Below are 20,213 nucleotides of genomic sequence, written 5' to 3'. Positions count from 1 at the left end.
AAAATACATACTAATATACTATTAGCAATTTACACTTCATTGCAATTTGCTCAAGGCTGATAGTAAAAGAATACATTCTATAAAAGGCATATGATTTGTTCCAAGACCAAATCTGCCTGTACCAAATTAGTTGCAGTTGAAGGTGTCAAGCGACACAGTATTTTTGCGAACAGTTTGAGGCAAATTTAGATACTTATTACCAAATACCAAGCCATTAATCCACAGTTAACTGATGCAATACAAAGTAACTCTGAGTTATTTGGAGTATAACACTCTCTGGTCCACCGGTCTTTGGAAAGGTACAGAGACCCTGCATCTTAAGGTTGGATTCAGCAAGACCGTCTGAGCCTACACATAACTCCTAATTCCAATGTTAATTCAGTATTTAAGAATGAAGAGATAAACCTCTACATTGCCATTAGATGCTGGTCAACTACAGTTGAAATACGCTGTAGGAATAACTTCAGTTGGGTAATTCGTCACGTAATTTAACCAAAGGGGTGCTTTTTCAGGGAGGAAACAAAAAATAAACAGTATTACTACAGCACACCAATAACTCCACTCTTGAACACTTCTACCAAGTCTTTCCCCAGCTTCCTCTTCTTGGCTGAGCCCCCTATGTAGGTCCACACCTGTACTGCAGTGCCAGTCTGAGGGCTGTGGCATTGGATTCGTATTTGCCCACAAGCATACTCATCCTCTCTGCATTGCTCTTGCACTCCTCCAGTGTTATTGTCAGCAAGTCGTTCTGGGATTTCAGGTGTTCAATACGGCTGCAAAAAACCAAGTCATTAGCAACCTTCAAGCTTACCTTGCAATCACTGTCCTGAAAATTCTAGGACAATCATATTTTGAAACAACGAAAATTTCTTGGTCTACACAAGTATTTTTTAACAAAGCTGGCAAAATCCATCAGATCTGTATCCCTCATCAAAAGCCAAAAGGATATAAATTTCTCTTAGGTCATCCTCTTCTCCTCCCCATAAAACGTAGTCATAACCCTGCAGCAGCAGTAAGTTGAAAGCTGTACTCCTGTTTTGCATGCACAAGAGTGCATAGGACAGTTTCATATTAACCCTTTGCTCAATTTTTCTGTCTTCATTCCTCACTTTCTGCTGCAACTTGTTTTAAATGGCATATTCATTAGTGGGATTGTAGGTGTGTGCAGGGATCATGCAGTTGCTTAAATGCCTCCTTTCTTCTGAAAATCCAGAGTAACCCTTCCACCTGAAGTCATGTTTGGGTTGTGGTTAGAGAGGAAACTTCCAAACTATGAATGAAGTTTCAGTGGAGCAATGTAATCTCCCAATGTTCTGGCAGAAGTCAAACAGAAGCTTAACTGTAACACCCTCCTCAATGAGGTTAACCCTGAACATGAAAATGAAGATCCAGAGTATCAGAGAGACAAACAATTTGAAACCTTGTACAGATAGCTAATGAAGAAATCCATACTATCCAGGACTCTAAAATCACTGACTTCTTGACAAAGAAGAATGAGAAGGGCTAGTATACCATTTGTTCAGTTACCAGAATAAAGCCCTGACTCTTCTAGATGCTAGAACTATCACTTTCTGTATGTTGACCTCTTCTATAATTTTATCTGATGCTGTCAAAGCATAATTGTGTAGTGTTCAGAAAAAAAGAAAAAAAAAATAAAAAAAAGAGAACAAGAATCATGTTTTGCAGTAGTACAAAAACACAAGCTATAAATAAAGCGATATTGTACTGATCAGACTAAACTTGAGCTAGCTGTGGGGAAGACAGAATTTGGATAGAGATATGTTGAGACATGATTCTCATATTCTTGATGCACAGTTCTGATTTTATGTGCCATAGAAGACATAAACCACTGTTTTTGATGGAGCTTGCTAAAGGATAACACCAGCAGTATTTTAACTGCAACCAGAAAGGTGCAATCTCTCTTCTGCAAACAATCCATTTGCTGGTATATATGCCACATCACCATGCATCAATACATTTATTGAGACAGTTAAATGCTATTATTCTACTTCTTCAGGACAAAATCAAGCAAGTTAATTTCAGAATGATGCAGACTAAGTTATGGGAGTCCTTATTTCAAGGAGCAATGTGTCTTATGAAAAAAGATTTCATGACTACTTGGACAGCCACAGAGAGTGACACTCCATAGTGCAGACAGGGGAAGGTGCTGTACTGATCTAATAATGCACAAAGAAACTCACGCTCATGGAAAGAATCCTTAGCATACAATTCAATCTCCTCTTCAGCAACCACATTCCATGTTTATCTGCAGCTACCACAGTTGAGCTGGAACTGAACTGATATGTTCAAAAAAGTTTAAAAAAGCAGTCAACTTTAATGAAGCTAACGTAAGACAACATGTGTGAACACATCTAACTTTCCAGCTCACCTATTTAATCTCTCTGTCTCCACTTCAAACTCTCGGATTTTGCTTTCAGAAACAGCAGATCCATGTGAATAGAGAGTCTGGAAGATCTCCTGGATGTTTGAGCAGTCTTGAAGGGAGTGTGCCAAATGTTCAGCCACGGTACTAGACACCTACATAGGGCAGTTAATAGATCATAGTGAATAGATAACCACTGGATTTCTCCCAGATACTTTCTGCATTGAGAACTGCATTTGCTTGCACGCACTCACTTCAATGCATTAATTATTCAGTTTTTGTTATGAATTTCAAATTGAATAGAACATTTACAAGATTCCACTTTTAGAATCCATTTTGTTTTAAAATTTTACTAACCAAGAGTGAAGTTCACTATTTCAGTATATATTTAAAAAGTCTACTATGCAAGTTATTTATGTTCTTGAGAGCTTAGGGAAGAGCAAGAGCCAAGTTCTTCAGTAAAACAAATATTAACACGCAGTAACAACAGCGTTATTGATTTATGCTGGCATTTCAAAGGCAGAATCCAGTTCGCTGTTGGTTGAAAGTTGTAAAATTAAACTGCAGAGTTTTCCTGAAGAATATTTTGGTGGAACTACTCCAAAACTTTCCTCTAGAAGTCACTAATGAGAATGATTTCTAGCCACTAGTTATGAGAAAATGAGATCTTAATACTGGGTGAAATATTCTTTGTTGAAGTATTTTGCTCAAACTAGCTTTTAAAGTATTTTCAGATAGTTCACATTACAATTTTATTAAGAAAACAATGCTTTTATTGGAACATGGATCATGCATGCACAGTTCTTAGTCCTTACCCCTATGCTGCTGATTTCTGATCCTAAGACTGGTCTATCAGATGATGAAGACTCTGATCTTGTCTTTGACAACTTCACTCTTTCAGCAATCTGTAAGTCAGAATGCTGCACAGGTTACAAAGCAGTCCACATCCCATAAAGATCACACAAACCCCATCTGTCCTCTATTTACACTTGCAAAGCTGAAGCAAACTACTAGAGAACTGAGCCCTGTGTTGTAACTGAGAGAACTACAATTAAGAATGTTTAATTCCTTTCCACAGTTCAAGTTTGTGGACCTGTTCTGGACGCCCCTAAACGACTCCCAGTTAATCCCACTCTTGCACAGCACAAAATGAAGCCTGCTTCTCCCAGGTCATGAGAAGGGTTACAAACACACAGCCCCCACCTTGGCAATGGGAATGTCATTGCTGCTGCTGCTGGTGCTCAGCTCTCCCGTGCTGGGGTTGACAGGGCGGTTGGCAGGAGTGAGGCGGCTTGGGCTGGATGGGCCCGTGGCCTGCACGCTCTGCAACCGGGTCTGCAGCTCCCGAACCTGCAACAAAACATAACATTCTGATTTTTACATTTTTATGGTTTTAAGTAGTCTGCAGATTTTCGCATCATCTAGCCAAGTCTAATTGTTCCTGGTTTCTGCACTGAAGTTACATTTTTGTACTGTGGTGGCAGCAAAGTTTTCACATAGGGAGCAGATGAGTGGAGGTTACTTTAAAATCCCAGTGTTATCAGTTTTTTAAACTATGTGCAATGTAGAAATATGCAAACATACCACTGCAGTATAATTACTCAAAGTTTCAGCTGTACTATAGGTATAGAAATAATTCTCTCTGGGGTAAAGCTGATGCTCCAGCCTAAGATAATGATGGCTAAACAAATCAAATGACAATCCTCCTGTTAATGGAGAACTCCAGCACTAGAAAAAACCTCTTGAAATAAATAAATAAATCACATGATGACTTGGTCATATTCAAAGGTTAAAGAAATTTAAACATTAATCATGTTTCAAAACTACATCAACTAGAGCTACCATTCAGTGAGTAATGTACAGACAAAAACAATACCAGCAAAGTACTCAACCAACAGCCAGCAAAAGCTCTCTGCAAACATACCCTGCAAACACTACACAGTTCTCATAACACATCAGATACTTGCAGAACTGATGTCAAAAGATTTTCAGTTTAAAGGTTAAAAAAAGAAGAAAGGAACCAAAGTATAGCTGTGCTAAAGATCACAGTGTTTACCTTGGAATAATTCTTAACTGACAAGGAATAAATGGTCTGCCTAACACAACCAGGTAAAAGTGACAGAGTTCATTTTTCCCACAGATCTCAAAAAGAGTGTGAGATGGGAGAAGGCGAAGGAAACCATCTAAAGCGGAAATTCCCCTGTATACAGTTTTCCTTAAATACACAGGTTTCAATATCATTTTGTTGGAACAGTCCCTCTACAAAACAGAACTTGTGAAATTTTATCAGAAGTTCAGTCAAGTTAACATTCAGCCCATTTGATGTCTACCCTTGTATGTAGCATGAAATGCAACTGTGATTCCTACTGTCTAAAGAAAGGTAGGATTTTATACTACATGCATTGACATAAAGACTAAGCAAGCTGAGTCCCTTAGTCAAAAACCCTCAAAATCAAAGTTGCATCAGAGCTTAGACTTTCTTAGGTGTAGGTGCATCTGGACAGTGTTTTATCAATCTCTGCTTAAAGCAGCAGCAACAGTCATGTGTTCTCTGCACAACAGATGCTTCAAACTACTGCAGAGAGGAAAGAGTTCAAGCTGGAATGCTCTCCAGTCACCAAAGCAATATGTTATGCCTCCTACAATCCTCTACAGCCTGCTCCTATTTCCTGAAGAGTATCCCTGCCTCTCCCTCCGTTGTGTGCAAACTGAAGGACAGACTGCCTGCAATTAGTGTCAAAAAAATGCTTAGGTATTTAAAAACTACAAAAAAAGAAAAAACAACTTGTATGTTATATGTAACATGATGTTTTTAAAAAGCCATAGGTGACAACAATAAAAACATATAAAGTCACACTGCATTTCTAAGTTCCCTGTTCAGTTGTGGAGAAGCGCTACACCTTGAACAAAATGATTCCAAACAATTAAAGTACACAAAATCTGAAATCAGATCCCCCAATGTTAAAAGTAACTTGCTGAAAAATGGATATGAGTGCTTGACCCAGAATTATGTATTTTAACTGCAATTATCTCATGAAGTTAACTGAGCAGAGTATATGAAATGCACATCCATAGGAAGTATCTTCTACCTATTTGCAGTGGAGGCTTCCTTTGTTCATACAGACATATTTAGCTTCAACATGGGTAGAGCTACACTAATGCAAACCTTAAGGCCAGAAGTGCTCTGCTGGTACAAACCAATAATTTCGGCATGTTGATAAGGATAAACCTGAAATAAACCACACATGCACATTTTTGCTTGCAGATGCAGAATGTCAGTGCAGATAAGATTTGTACTGTGGCACTGACACTGGGAAAAATAAAAACAGCAACCTCAAAACTTCTTCAAGTCAAAACTGCCATTTATTACCACTTCTTTCAACCCAGACTGCTCCAAATTAAATTCCCCCAGTGCTTAAGTTACAGCACTATTTGAAAGCAAACCAATGGGAAGACCATTTGGATGTACTCTTTCTATAATAAAAACCACATTCAACTTAAAAACTACTGAAATATTCACCTATGCTCAGAAGCCAGTTCTGGACAATAGCAGTCCAAAAGCCAATTTTAAATTTAAGTGCAACCAGGAAAGAGAATGGTAAAGTTGCTTAAATGCCAAGTGTTGGTAGACTCTGAAGTTTAGAACTACCTTAAGCAAAGACTATATCACACAAACCTTTAATGCAGATAGGGTTTCCTTTACGCTGTTTTCTTACTGAGAAATGACTATTGGCAAGGATTACAAAGCAATATTCATACAAATCTGTAAAACAACAGTGGCAACAGAAAGAGAAATGACTGCAGCTAAGAGTTAGCCAGGTAAAGCTTTGCTCAGGAAAGAACTTCTAGAAGAAAACTCAGAGCACAGCACAGTTATTAGCTGGTGCAACTCACTGCCTTAATATTATATCATAGAAGCAATAATGAAAAAGAAGCTGCTTGCTTATCTATCCCTCTCAATGTATTTACTAAGTCAGGTTTTTAATTATGAAATTATGTGCTGAACTGACTGCTATAAATAACTGCACTAATTCTAGCAACACTGGTTACTGGATGCTAATTCTGAGCAAGGTATCAGTGCAAGTTTGCCTAATCTGTAAAATCACCCATCTCACAATTCACACATTCACCAAGCATCTCATGACTGGGTTGTCCACCTACCACATTGCCCACAGAGACATTAGGTAACTATTTCTGGTCACCAAAACCTCCATTGTAAATAGAGAAGTATGCACCATGTCTTAAGAAAGTACTTTTCCACACTGGTAGCTATTCTACAGAAAAAGTAAAGAATGATCAAAGAAGAGAAAAAATACCCCAAACCCCAAATCAGAGTTCAGAAGAGCAATTTTCTTCTCTGGTTTGGTGAACAGCATCATTGCCAATGTAATATAAATTATTCTGAAGGTTAACTCACGGAATGAAGGTAAACTGTAGTACTGCACAGGAGACACAACAAACACTTGGAAATGGGAGAGAGATTAAGGGAATCAGTATCTTACAGGAAATCAATGACAAAATTAGCAAAATGCAATGGGTAAAAACAAGTACAGAAACAAAACCAAAAAAGTTACACTAATTTCACGACTATAAGGCGCACCCTTTTGACTAAAATTTTCCCCCGAACCTGGAAGTGCGCCTTATAGTCCAGTGCACCTTATAGTCCAGTGCAAAGTTGCGACATTTGCCACCCCAGAAGTGCGAGCCGTGAGCCATGGTGGGAGCCGGCAGTGCCGCGGCAGCCGGGTGGAGGTGGGCCTGGGGGCCCACGGCACCGCCTCTGTCAGGTCTGGGCGGGCCCGGGGGCCCATGGTTCTCAGGTGAAGGTGGGCCCGGGAGCCTGTGGCACCGCTCCTCCCGGGTCTGGGTGGGCCCAGGGGCCCATGGCTGCTGGGTGGAGGTGGGACCAGGGGCCTGCAGCGCCGCCCCTGCTGGGTGGAGGCGGGCCTGGGGGCCAATGGCTGCCAGGTTGAGGCAGGGCTTTGGCCAGCAACCGTGCGGGAGGAGCTGCAAAAAAAAAAATGTGCCCTATAGTCCGGTGCGCCTTATATGATCTACAAAGTTGCGAATTTTGCCAACTCCCGGGGGGTGCGCCTTATAGTCCAGTGCGCCTTATGGTCGTGAAATTACTGTACATTATAAGAGGAGTGAACTTCTGAGTTTGGGAGGAAAAATAACCAGAAAGGATCTAAAGAAAAATTTCTTGAGTCCTTGCATCATACTAGTTTAAAAACAGAAACACGCAGAAGGCTATAAAAATTGCTATAAACTCCTGAAGCACTAAAATGAGGTGGAAATTGTCTGGCAAGCAGAGCTTATTATATAGTCAGGGAAAAAAAAAAGACAGAATGAAGGGAAAAAGGAGAAATCCAGGGAAATGTCTGTGAAATCCAGAAAAAGAGAAACGGAAAGATCTTCTAAATGATTGGAGAAAGTCCAAGAAATTACAGAAGTAAAGAAGTGATGGAACCCTGAAAAGAGCAGGAGCAGGTGCATTAAGTAGACACAAGGCAACAGAACCATTAGGTTTCAGAGCAATGGATAGCCTAGTTAAAAAAAAAGTCTGGTGTAAACAGATATTCTCAAGTTATTAATATAAACATAAGTACCTCAAAATGTCACTTACTAATATTTGATGTTTTGCAAGTGAACCAATTATTGAGCCGTATTTCTAATTCTTCTCCTTTGAATGTTGAGAATTGGAGTGGGAAATTGTGAAAAATTAAGGGTAATTTCTTATCACCTTAAGAACTAAATAAAAGGAAAGCAAGGGTAGAAGAGAAAAGGGGGTGGCAGACTACAGCAATGACTTGTAAGTTATTAACAGGCACCACAGACATGTTTGTTCAAATATACCATGGGGTATAGAAAAATATTTCAGTGGAATATTCTCATTATTTGTAACCATGACTCTGAGAAGCAAGTTCTTAGTCTTTTTATTTTAAACATGCATAGTGATAACTACACGATTCATTAACATACCCTAAATAAAAACCCACAGCTACAAACTGCCTGTTTTTGTCACTGATTTCCATATTCAAAGGACACCTGCTGCTTTTGTTTCTAAACCCGTTTAAAATGAGGGACATGCCTGTGATTCTTTTCATTCTACCCTACTCATGACCTGTTTCATCATGCAGTACTTTGAACTCTTCAAGTAACAGCACTTTTCTCCCCCAGCATTTTAATACTGCTTCATTTCCTTTCCCCTATTATACAGAGGAGGAAGATGAAGTACAACAAACCACAGGGAGTGAACTTCTCCCACTTTCCAATTTATTCATGCATACTGCAGATCTGTGGAGGAGAGGATGCCAAATCAAACACCAGTGTAACAATTGGAGCTGCTCTGAGTGGTGAGGGTCCTTCCCAGCCAAAAAAACCCCGTACCTTTCATATTCAGTCCTAGCATTGATTATTTTCAGCCAGGTAATTTTCAGCCTCTCCTGTATCATGACCACCAAAACAGACAAAGGCTGCGTTCCTATGTATTGCCTGCTGTGACCAAGTGGGTATGGTTAAGAAATCTTCCCTGGTATCTATAAGGCCAATTAAACACTGAGTATTTGTGTGCAAGCTTGGAAACAGAAGTAAAAGTCTACTTTGTTGATACCCAAGAGAAGATGCTGCTGCATAAGCAAATACCATGCAAGTGAAGAATGCAGAGAACGGAAATAGCTTTGGACAGCTACCTCAGGTTTCTGGTGCTCATCATGAGACAAAAGAGACTAAACAGCTCCACGATCATTTTAAGCTGTGCAAGCAGATAATAATCTCTATGGGACCATAATTTATCAGTGTTCTCCAGCAACCTGGAACAATACCTTCTGATCCCAACAGGAATGACTACAAAACAGAGTCCAGCAGATCTACCAACATTGTGTCATCTGAGAACAATGTGGGCCCAAGAACATCTGCAAGGCCATCTGAGTCTTGCTGTGGCAGGGGTAGGTGTCAGCTGTCCACAAAAACCACGTATTTTGGGAGAGCCCTCTGCTCAAATCAAAGTTCTCTGGAGTGGGAAATATGGGCAGCTGATGGGATCACACATAAAATGCTAATTTTCTACTACTCCACAATTACGTTTTCATGAGGGTCTTTGTCGAAGACAGCTAATGAATTGGTTTTATTCTGGTCAGTTTGGTGATTTCAGCTGAGTTTGGAGCAGGTACAGAACAACCTTCACAACCTGAAGCATGGGATTAACTGAACAAGCTGACATATGGGTCATGCAGATAACAGACTTCCGAAGCTGGAACTGCCTTTTCACTTCAGACTTAGTTCTTCAGAACAGCCTCAAGGAAGCCTGAATGCTGCCCACACCCACTGCTTTTTATGCCAACCAGCTCCTTAAGACTGTATTGAGGTACCACTCATCTGGCAACTTTCATGGTAATTTAAAAACCCACAATTTTCACTTTGCAGTTAGGATGGAGTTTATATGCTGTTTCACTGCTGCTCATCTGAATCCTCTCTGAACACAAGAAGGGCTTTTATGTAAGAACACATATATTATTTTTCTCTTCTACTACTTAAGCAATACTCTGTATAGCAGATGTAAATAGTGCTGACCTGATTACAGTCTTATTCTCATGTAATAATTATATTAATCCCACAGACTGGTACAGAAGTTCCCCATCATCTTATCTCTATTACTGGATTCGGGATTATGGTCAGCTATGTGTAAGCACACTGACCAGCCTGGACCTAAATAGATTTTATTTTTAATGCAGCTAAATAATACAGAGGTAAAATAAACCTCTGCATTATGAAATTAGCTGTTACACTGCAGACAACCTACAGAAGTAAGCAATTACCTCACTCACTAATGATCTGTGAGAAAAAAACTCTGAATGTATGCTGTTTCTTAGCTACTGTTCCAGAGAGCAGTTCAATCTGTTAACTGAGCACAGCAAATACCTAATTAAATTAAATCTCCAACAAGCCTGAGAAAAATGTATTGAAAGCACTCTGCTTGATTACAGGCACTAGTCTGAAGGAACAGACCTATTGATCTGGTCAACTTCAAGCTTGTTCACTTCACCCAATTTAATTTGAGAAGGGCAATAACTAAATTTTAGTTGGCTCTTCTTCCCTGCTCTCCAGGGAAATAATTTGAAGTGACTCTTGAGTTCAGGTGGCATACAGAAAATATTTCATAGGTCAAAGAAAACATTTATCTTGTTGCCACTATGGACATGAAGCGACATTAAAAATGTAGATATGGTTGCCAGTGTAACAATTACATAGTATGCAGACAGGGTCATATGTCACAAACTAACTTAGCTGATGGGGGAAATAAATCAGTTCTTCTGCATGATAAAGATGATATTAATTACCAGATTTCAGTAAAGTCCTCTGTAGCTGCAAACAACTGAAATGAGCTGATGACCTTAATCCTGGTTCCACCAGAGATGCTTCCATAATAGAGAACTGGAACTGCTGGCAGGTAGACAAAATGTAGCAGAACCGTGAAAAGATGCTAAGGCTGGCTCTAATGCACCTGCATTAACTTGGCCTTTTCTGCTTTCCTTCAGATACAATCCTAATGTAATGATCCTGGTATTAACAGGTATCCTGCATATTTCATTATACATCCTTGCATATTTCATTATAAAAACATAACTTTAATATTTTAAAGCTCCATTCAGAAAGCAGTAAGTAACCTTACTCCTTACTGTTTCTTCAGAACTACAATCTTCTTGTGCCCTCGACACCTCACAGTCTAACTTGTGGCCTCATATAGCCACAACTGGTTAATATTAATCTGTTCTTGCTCCAGTTTTGTCCCTGAGCTTAGAGAGCCATTTTCCCCATTTCTGTTTTCTTTCTCTAGCATTTGTAAAGAGAAAACAAATTAAAAATTTGTTTTGCCATGCTGAACAGGACAAGTCCCTTTTCCACAGACAAAGCCCATTTCTCTGACCTTTGTCTACATATTTTTTTCCAATTTAAACTGCACCTTTACATGCATAAGATATAAGAATGACATACAACATTCCAGAGCAGATCTCACCACTCTTTATACAGTTTTTCCAATCCCTACTGAAAATAACTTCTCTGTTACCTCACAGGACTGAATTTGCTGCTATGGCTCAGCCATGTTAATCCCTGAGGGTACAACCAGTTTTCCCCCTTTTTATTTCTCAGCTGAGTTGCTCCTAGATGTCAGTATAAACTCTTGTTATCATTCTTTCAAGCCCCTTAACTTGCCTGCTGTACTTCTCAAAACAGAAATTCTTTTGCATGCTTAAGGCCACCTATATTTCTCTTGTTTGATATCTCAGTATTGATCTGTATCACCTGGACTATCAGTACCTGCATTTGTGTAAGCAAATTTCTCAAGCACACTTAACACTCTTCCTGCTTGTGTGGGTGTCCACTCCCTCAGTTTGGCAACAATCCAGCCAGTCCATAAATGCTACTTCTATAGCTCAAGGAGTAGCATTGCCCCCACTAAACAAAAATTGTCATTATCAGTCCAAAAATTTCAGGACTGAAAACAGTCTATGGTACATAATAAAACAATAATTTACAAATTAAAAGTTGCAGTGATTTATATGGTACGAGATTACTATTCTTGCCTCATCACACATGCCTTTTTAGAATTAGGAGAAGACAGGGAGTTTTGAAAAGGTAATCTTCATATCTGAAGATTGCAAATCTCACACGATGCAGGTTCATGCTATAATGGCACAGTCACTGAAGAGCAATGTTGGTTTAGCAGAAAAAGCTAATCTGCTGCCAATAGATAAAGAACAATACTTGCAATAATTTACCATGTTATGGTGGTCTGAACTGTCATTCAGACTGAACACAAAGTTGAAACTGCCTATTTTAGAAACAAAAATACTCCAAAAATATGCCGAAATGCCATAAATTTACCAGGTACAAAGTTAACAAATTTTAAAAGTAACTGAGATTGAAGTCACATTCTCTTGAATCTTTCTCCTTTTTGCGTGAACAGATTTCCACCCCCCCCCTTTTTTTTTTTAATACTTTGGACTACATGCAAAGTACAGAGCCTTTATCTGACCTTAAAGCATCATAAAATGTAGACAGGGAAGCAGGACATGGCTGGAACTACTCATTGCTCAGTATGCTAATTAGTACCCACTGACAGGAGTCCTGCTCTTTTTCTTTCTCCTAATCACAAATTGAATTTCCATCAAAAACAAAGAAATATTTGTTGTTTACAGGAAAAACAGCTTCACAGGAAAATTCACGAGAAGAACATCTGCTTTCTCTATATCCAAGTTACACATGCTTCCTTGAAGATGGGTATCAGTTTTTCTGTTAACACATGATTTCTGAAATCAGTCTGTTATTATCTACACTGGCTGTTTTTCACACACTCTTTTTAAGTTATGTTCAGTTCTGTCCTAGCTTTGTCATTTGTAAACAAAGCTTTGAAAACAAAAAGCCCTACAGCCAGCACAGGATGTGAGATTAAAGAGAAGCCTGTTCTGGTGACAAAACCACACAGGTTGGAGGAAGAAGAAGGCATCATCTGTGCAGCAGCCTTACCCTTCTACGCAACCTGTCCCTCTCCTCACGGACAGCATTCATGGTGGCCTTGGTCCTGTTGAGCTCCTCCTCTTTGCTGCACAGCATGGCTGTGAGGCTCTCATTCTCTTCTCGCAGGCCAGTCAGCTCCTTCTCCCACCGAGACCTCTCCTCAGACAGGTTTGGGTAAAGGTCACGTCCCAGCACACCCTCAATCTCCTCCACTGTCTGCAAAAGCACAGTCATCAACAAAAAGTGGCAAAGACAGGTGAGAAGGACTAACAGGTAGATGGAACAGAAATGTGTGTTAACAGGCAACTCCACACACACTCTCAACCTCTCAACACCATTAGTTTGCTTCTTTTGTTTGCTAAGTAATACCAAACAAAATTATTACTTATTTTCTTTGACAGTTTGACCATTTCATTAAAACGTTTCATACTGACAAACACCAAAGCAGACAAATACATGGAAATAAAACATGTCACCTGTGAATGACAGCAATCCTGGTAGTTTAATCGCAGAATACTTTAGACCAAAAAAATGACTCCTTGTCATGGGCAAGCTCTGCACTTATTGTTTCTCTGCTGAGTAACAGGCAGAAATGAGCAGTCTGTGAAAGTGCATGGCATGGGGCCTTACTTATTGCTAGATCAACACCACAAAAGGGAAATGAGAAGAGTGGAAAAGGATTAAAAGAGGGCTCTTCTTTCCCATGTCCCTGAGTATGTTCCTTTCTTGAGCTGACAGCAAAATAAAAGAAAGAACTCTGGCCTTGGCTAGGCTCACAGAGGATGTTACAGCCTTTTTACTACCTAAAAAAAGCCTGGGTTTCTCTGGGACACAATGCCATCCAGCACTTCCTGTCCCACCTCTGTGCTCAGAGCTGTGCTTGTATACACTGTTCAGTTCCAGGGACATTCAGGAACTGTCAGGGGGAGAAACTGAACTGTAAGCACCCACCAGCAGCAAGGGAATATTGCCATGCCTGAACTGACTGTCAGGCTGGCCACTAACAGGCTGAAACACAGCCTAACAGCCTGCAGGGGACCACCTGCAGTTTGGAATCTACTACCCGGTGTATGTTGTGCCTGTGCTCCATGTTGAACTATGGAAGACATCTGCAACATGCAAAACTACTTTAAATGTTGCCCATAAGCTTTTGAATCTCCCTGGAAGCAGTGTGTACTAAAATGATGGAAAGAAACACGGAAAATAAAAGAATATATTACATCACTGGCATTGCAGAAAGTTTCATTTCATTGGCTAATCCAAAAACAACAGCTAAAGCCTGTACTTTTACATCTAATATGGAAGATAACTGATGCACCATGGTTAACAATAATATATTTAGTTGTCTTATTGAAAAGAACATTTATATCTTGACAGGTCCCTTCCAATTCAGCATATTCGATGAATCTATGAGTCTGTGTATTACTGAGTATTTAGTGCTTTGTTTATTTCCTTAAATTGGGAGGATTTAAGAATATATGAACCAAAAGAACCAACTAGAGTACAGCTGAAAATGACAAACCTAGCTGGAGACACAATTTTTTTTCCTGCAAGAGATCTTCCCAGTGTTTTCAGCACTGTCCGACTTTGAGGTATCAATGAAATATTATTTTATTCAGTCTATCCTTTTGAATTGTATTTCATGTCTCTCTTACATAAAACTGCATTACATTTAGAGTCACTATTGTGAAACCTATTGACAGAGTATCAGAGTATCTACACTGTAATTCTGCTTACAGACTTCGAAGGAAACTGCTAAAATTTTCTGAAAAAGCAGAAGCTTGCAACCCCTCTGTGAGATGAAAGAAGCTGCAGGTCTCCCTTGTATTAGCTTCATCTGGACCCACAGGTCTCAAATTACGACCAGGTAAATTATTTCAACACAGCATGAGGATGAGTTCAAATTATGAATAAGCACAGGGTGGTTGATCTCATGATGTAAAGAGAAGTTCTGTAAGACAAAAACATTCTCTTTTGATGATCCTCTCTGTTGCTGACTTCTTCTCTCCCTTTCCTCCCCCGCCACACCCCTCGAACTTCCCTTGCTGTTTTTTCGCCCCTCTAATGTGAAGTTCTGCTGCTACCTCCTTCCTCTTTATTCCCCCTGCTCCAGTGCTGCTATTTTCCCAACCCCTCCCCTTCCTTGGCCATGCTTCTCAGAGCACTAGCACTACTGCAAGTCTCTGATGTCCAGTATGCTACCAACCATCCTTCATGGAAAATAAAACACAAACACTGTAGATAGATACAGCTATGTAAAATAATGTTAATTAATCTTCTTCAATGCAGCATTACAGAGCAGTTTTATCCAGTGTGTTGCTGCACAGCAGATAATTCAGATATAATTTCATGGAGCATGGGATTGAATTACAATGTTGTGTTCTGAGCACAGGGCAGCAGGATGTCATATCATGTTAATTCCAGCCTTGTCACTGACACTGCCATCAGTGCTCTCTGCCTTATTTTCTTTACAAGAAGTGCTGTGTTACAGATGTGGTATCAGATTAAATCAGCAAGTATCAGGTTTAAGAGACATTAAAGCATTACTTCTTCACATGGTGTAACTCAATGGCAAAATTCACTCCTAACGGAATTTATGGAGGCAAAAAATTTAGACATGTGCAAAAACAACGTAGATAGAAACAAAGAAGAAAATTCCACCCATTACGATTAAACACATAGACATCATGTTTGGTTCAAGTCTCTACAGGTCCACTTTGCTGAAAGCACCTCTGAAAGAAGAAGAAGAAGAACATACTTGGAAATATTTACAGTTTTTATAATCAGGAAAATTTTACTGGTTAGGTATTTGTTACTGATGTGCTCTCCAAAATCAACAAAACATTAACCAAACTATTCTGTGGGCATTTTCTTAAATCCCTTTCTTAAAGTACGCTTTTGTAACTGTTCAGTTCATAAGAGAATCTGATAAATTTAATTTCAAGGTCTTTTCAGTTTTTGTGGGACAGAAGCAATTGAGTTAGCTAGGGTGACATTATTTGTACAAAAGAAGCAAAAAATAATTCAGCAGCAGCTACAACAAAAGGAACCCAGTGAAATTTAACCACCAAAACTGAAGGATTTAAAACATTTAAATGCATTAGTCCATTGGTGAAGAAAAAAGCAAACAGCCAGGCAAAAGACAGTAAGAACACTGCAGGTTTTCATTCACAATTCTACCCACTTTAAAATTTTCTCAATTTTTTCTCTGAGGAAACAGGAAAGCAGAAATGACCTGTGGCCAGGGGTGCAATGGTGGAGAGGGCTCTGTGTGTAGGTTTTGCTCTATTAAACACATCTCACTTCAGACACCTCTGTGGGCCTCACATGGCAAATATCTACCTATTTCCCAGAATCCACAGTCTCTCTTTTGGTGAATAGTGGTGACTTCTGAAAACAGTTAACCCTAAAACTCCAAAGAGTACTTAGCAACATCCAAAGTACTGATACTAATCCTCTGAGACAATTGAATAAACTGCTTTAATACTGACCCCAAGAGACCAGAAGTCAAACATACACACATTCTTCAAATTACTATTCAACATTAATTTCTTTATATTTTGTTATAATCTGCAGGCACCACCAGGGACAGAAGGAACTTTTCCCAGTAGTAGGACAAAAAGCTGTCAAAGCCATTTAGAATGGTCACAGACTTCTTCACTTTAAGATCAAACTGTCAGTACAATATTTCTTGTATAAATGTGTCACTGACACCTTTCCACCTGACACAAAAAGCTTGTTCATGTCTTCCCCAGTACATAGGAAGACCTTCTGTGGCTCTTTTGCTGTCAGGTTCTGAACTGCAGTGCCTTTTGTTATATATGCCAGCAAATATCCCTCTCCTTGTTCTGTTACATTCACAATAAATGCAACACATACAGATACCACTTGAATTATTTGCTCCTGAGACTGACTTATCTTATTTGAACTAATGCACAATCAACGCTTAGTGTTAAATTAGCTTTCGCTGTGGTTTAGGAACGGCTCCTAATGGCTCCCCAATTTAGTGTTCCCACTGAAACAACTCCAAACCATGCTCCCTCACTCCCCATTCTCCTGTGCAGGAATGGAAAGCAAAATCAGAGAAGATCAGGAGTTGCGATAAGAACAATTTACTGGAAACAGCAATGAGATAAGAAAATCAACTGTAACAGCCAAAATACTAATAAGGGAGTGTACAAGAAACAGGTAATTTGCACATGAGCTCTTATCCCCAAGAATACATGACCAGGAAGGGATCCCTTCCCTCGTTGTTGGAAAATGAGGGATAAAGGAAAACCTGGCCATGCCCTGCCCTGGTTACTGCAGAAATTAACCCAGTCCTGGCTAGAATCAGGACAGCTTTGTATTTTAAGGCAGCGAATCACAACTTAGCCAACCACAAACACACTGTATATACTACATACAGTGTATGCACACACACTGTGAACTCAAGTTGACTCCTGTGAAGTACTTTTAACACCTTTAGCAGCAAAGTTGATTACTACAGAAGTGATCAGGTGTCTCAGGCAATGAAGACACTGCATTTTACAGCCTAATGTTACCATTACCTTAATGGCTAAGTCACAATGTTCGCTGGCAGTAGTGAGTTGTTCAATGTGCCTGTCCACTTCTGCCACCGATAAACTGCAGCTGCTTTTCTTTCTCCCACAGACAACATTTTCCAGACCTGTCAGCACTCTCTGCAGTTCTGAATTCAAGTCACTACAATTATCTAAAAGAAAGCAAGACAAAACAAACATCACAACAATTAGTGACTCAGTGAAAACAAACTTTTAACCAGGAAGTGTCTGCTGCAGAACAGTCACGACTGATACTCTTCAGAGTGTCCTTGCACTCTAACACTTTGTCCTCACCAACTGATAGGCTTAAATACCATAATCACATCAACTAAAGTCATGAGCTACCTCTCATCTGACAAACAACAGCCCCACAGCTTATCTGAAGTGTTCACTCTTACTTCAAAACTCCCTCTTTTCTGAAGAATATTTTAAGATATTACATGCTTACATTCTGTGACATTTCTTTATGGTTTTTTGGCCATTCAAGGTCTATTATCTTGATTTTATTAATGTCATACGCTCGTCTCTGTAAATACAACATTTTTCTCTCTGGTACATTCAGGGATGTTATGACTTCATGTTTTTCAGAAGAATTTCTGTGGTTGTACTTAGGTGTTGCCTGATTTTAAAAAATCGTGGTGTTTACAGAAATGATCCCTACCAACTACCTTAGAGCTTGTGGTTTATCTTAACAGATACTCCTTCAAATAAAACTGCAGAATATTCAGAGATCACAACACCACAGTTTGTTATATTTCATACTACAGCCATATTACCAGCTTATATAACAATGTTATTTTAATTATAAAGTATCACAGAGAATTACTTCCTTTCCCATCTTCAGGCAAAACTCTTCTAGTGCCCACTGCCACAGCATCCTCCACTTATGTGAAAACAGATGGGTCTCTATACCTTGCTAGCTCATTCCATAAATTATTTTTGTTTCTCTTAGGTCACACCTGTTGATAGACAGCAGCAGTTCCTAAGGCAGACCTGTGGCAGAATTCGCTCTTGTGCTGTCTGGTGTGTCAGTATTTCTGGCTTGTTAAGTCTGCAGTAGCTAGCCACAGCAGAGCACACAAGGGATGCACTATGAAGCAGCAGCCATCCACAGCTCCCCTATCCCACTAAAAACAGCAGCAAACATTCTTGGCGGAAGGTGTGATTTCTGTACTGCTGCTGCAAGCACTTCACCATTGTCAAAACTTCGTGGTAGTCTCATAGTTGTGGTTCTTGCAAGGCACTAAAGCAGTGGGGCACTGAACTGGGTCTGAATTTCAAAAGACACGAGTCACCAGATTATTGCAGACTGCCTTGATACCTCCCTGTGCAAGGGAATACTGAGAGCTGTTGGATGAAGGAATGAGAGGAATAGAAAGCAAAAAACTGCAAACTCATTATCATTAATCTAACTCCACAGCCTAATAGATAAACACAAACCTACTACTGACCAAAACGAAGAGTTTAGAATGATGTTACAGCATTGCATGAAAAAAATTGAATGGCCAACATATAAAAGTTTTTTTCTGGGAAGTCATTTCACTAATTCCTGATTAGCAGGCACATGTGTTATAGTAATACCAAAAAAGCCCTTCATAATAATACTACACTCACTTACAAGAAGGATATAGCAAGCAGAACACTTACTTGTAAGAACCTTGTGTTTTGTTTGCTTGAATTTGCTTTTACATCTTCTGTAATAAACATTTTGTACATTTAAACAACCTTCACAAGATCTTTTCTGCTGGCATATGTTCTGACAGCGACATTTCCCCCATAAAATAGATAGTTTACAATGTGAGAACCCCATTTCTGACAGATGACCAGCACAGCCCAAACACAAGCTCTGCAAGACTTTGTGGAAAGCATTCACAGTTCCAGCTCTAGGTGTTTTATTGCTTGTAGCTACAGAGCAGCAGATCCACATGCATTAGTGTGTCATGAGGTATTACTGGTTTTACTAAGTCATCGATTAGGGGTGCTCCATCAGGGCAGTAAGCAAGTCATGCACATGGGCTATTAGAGCATTATTTTTTATCCTTATATACCTAGGATTTAATTTAAAATTAATTTAAAATTATACATATTCCTGTATCTATGTGCATGTGTGCAATTTATTTTCACAGGAATATGGAAACAACATCCAAAAATGACAGTCTATGGATAGAAGGAAAATGTGAAAGAAATGCAGCAATCCCCAGAGATAACGTTCTTGTTTTGTATACTGTTATCTGTGAGCCCTACCCATAAGGGAGAGGGTGCACACAAGATTTGCAGATGCTTGTGGTCAAAGGAATGATGAAAGTCAGAGGATCCACAAAGCTCACAAATACACACTTGGCACAGAAACTGGGTCAAGTTAGGCCCTGATCTACTACATAAGCATATGGCAGTGGTTTTTGGATAAAGAGGGAAGGGAAAAGAGTGAAACAGGAGACAAAGAGAAGAAGAGACAAGAAGATCAGCAGTCCTGGCTCTGGCATGATTCAGATGTTCAGGGTGCTAGGTTGCACATGCAAAGCTGGGCTTTGTGGAGGTACCTGTTTATAGGTAAGTCTCCTCCACTCTGGAGATAAGTTTCTCCCTTTCTATGCAAGTAATTTACCATGGCCAATCTGTTCTTTCAGATCTTTCCAGAAATGGTCAGGAGGGCTTCTGGGGTCTTAGGTGATCTGGATTCCCTTTTACAGCACATGCCCCCTTCTCAGCTTCATCCCTGTGCTTACTGCATGCTGTGTTGTGCTCATGTC

The 20,213-nt window shown here is 39.6% G+C and overlaps 2 protein-coding genes across 7 annotated transcripts in view; one reads left to right on the top strand and one right to left on the bottom strand.

Moving 5' to 3' along the window:
• The window catches only part of DCP2 (decapping mRNA 2), a 75,658-nt gene extending 65,799 nt beyond the window's left edge, over positions 1-9,859 (top strand). The window contains exon 12 of the mRNA XM_033086601.2: positions 8,604-9,859. The gene's annotated coding sequence lies outside the window, so the exon portion shown is untranslated. The remainder of the gene's footprint in view (positions 1-8,603) is intronic.
• MCC (MCC regulator of WNT signaling pathway) overlaps positions 1-20,213 on the bottom strand; it is a 206,536-nt gene that overhangs the window by 33,472 nt on the left and 152,851 nt on the right. For all 6 annotated transcript variants that reach the window (XM_033086586.2, XM_042780199.1, XM_033086588.2 and 3 more), the window contains 6 exons: positions 17,452-17,615; positions 12,911-13,117; positions 3,587-3,733; positions 3,199-3,288; positions 2,390-2,538; positions 633-773 (listed from right to left, as the gene is read on the bottom strand). In XM_033086586.2, the coding sequence (XP_032942477.1) occupies positions 633-773; positions 2,390-2,538; positions 3,199-3,288; positions 3,587-3,733; positions 12,911-13,117; positions 17,452-17,615 (898 nt within the window). The remainder of the gene's footprint in view (positions 1-632; positions 774-2,389; positions 2,539-3,198; positions 3,289-3,586; positions 3,734-12,910; positions 13,118-17,451; positions 17,616-20,213) is intronic.

Source organism: Catharus ustulatus (assembly GCF_009819885.2).
Source record: "Catharus ustulatus isolate bCatUst1 chromosome Z unlocalized genomic scaffold, bCatUst1.pri.v2 scaffold_29_arrow_ctg1, whole genome shotgun sequence".
NCBI lineage: Eukaryota > Metazoa > Chordata > Aves > Passeriformes > Turdidae > Catharus > Catharus ustulatus.
Note: the sequence above shows the minus strand (reverse complement) of the source record. Positions and strands in the feature narration are given on the sequence as shown.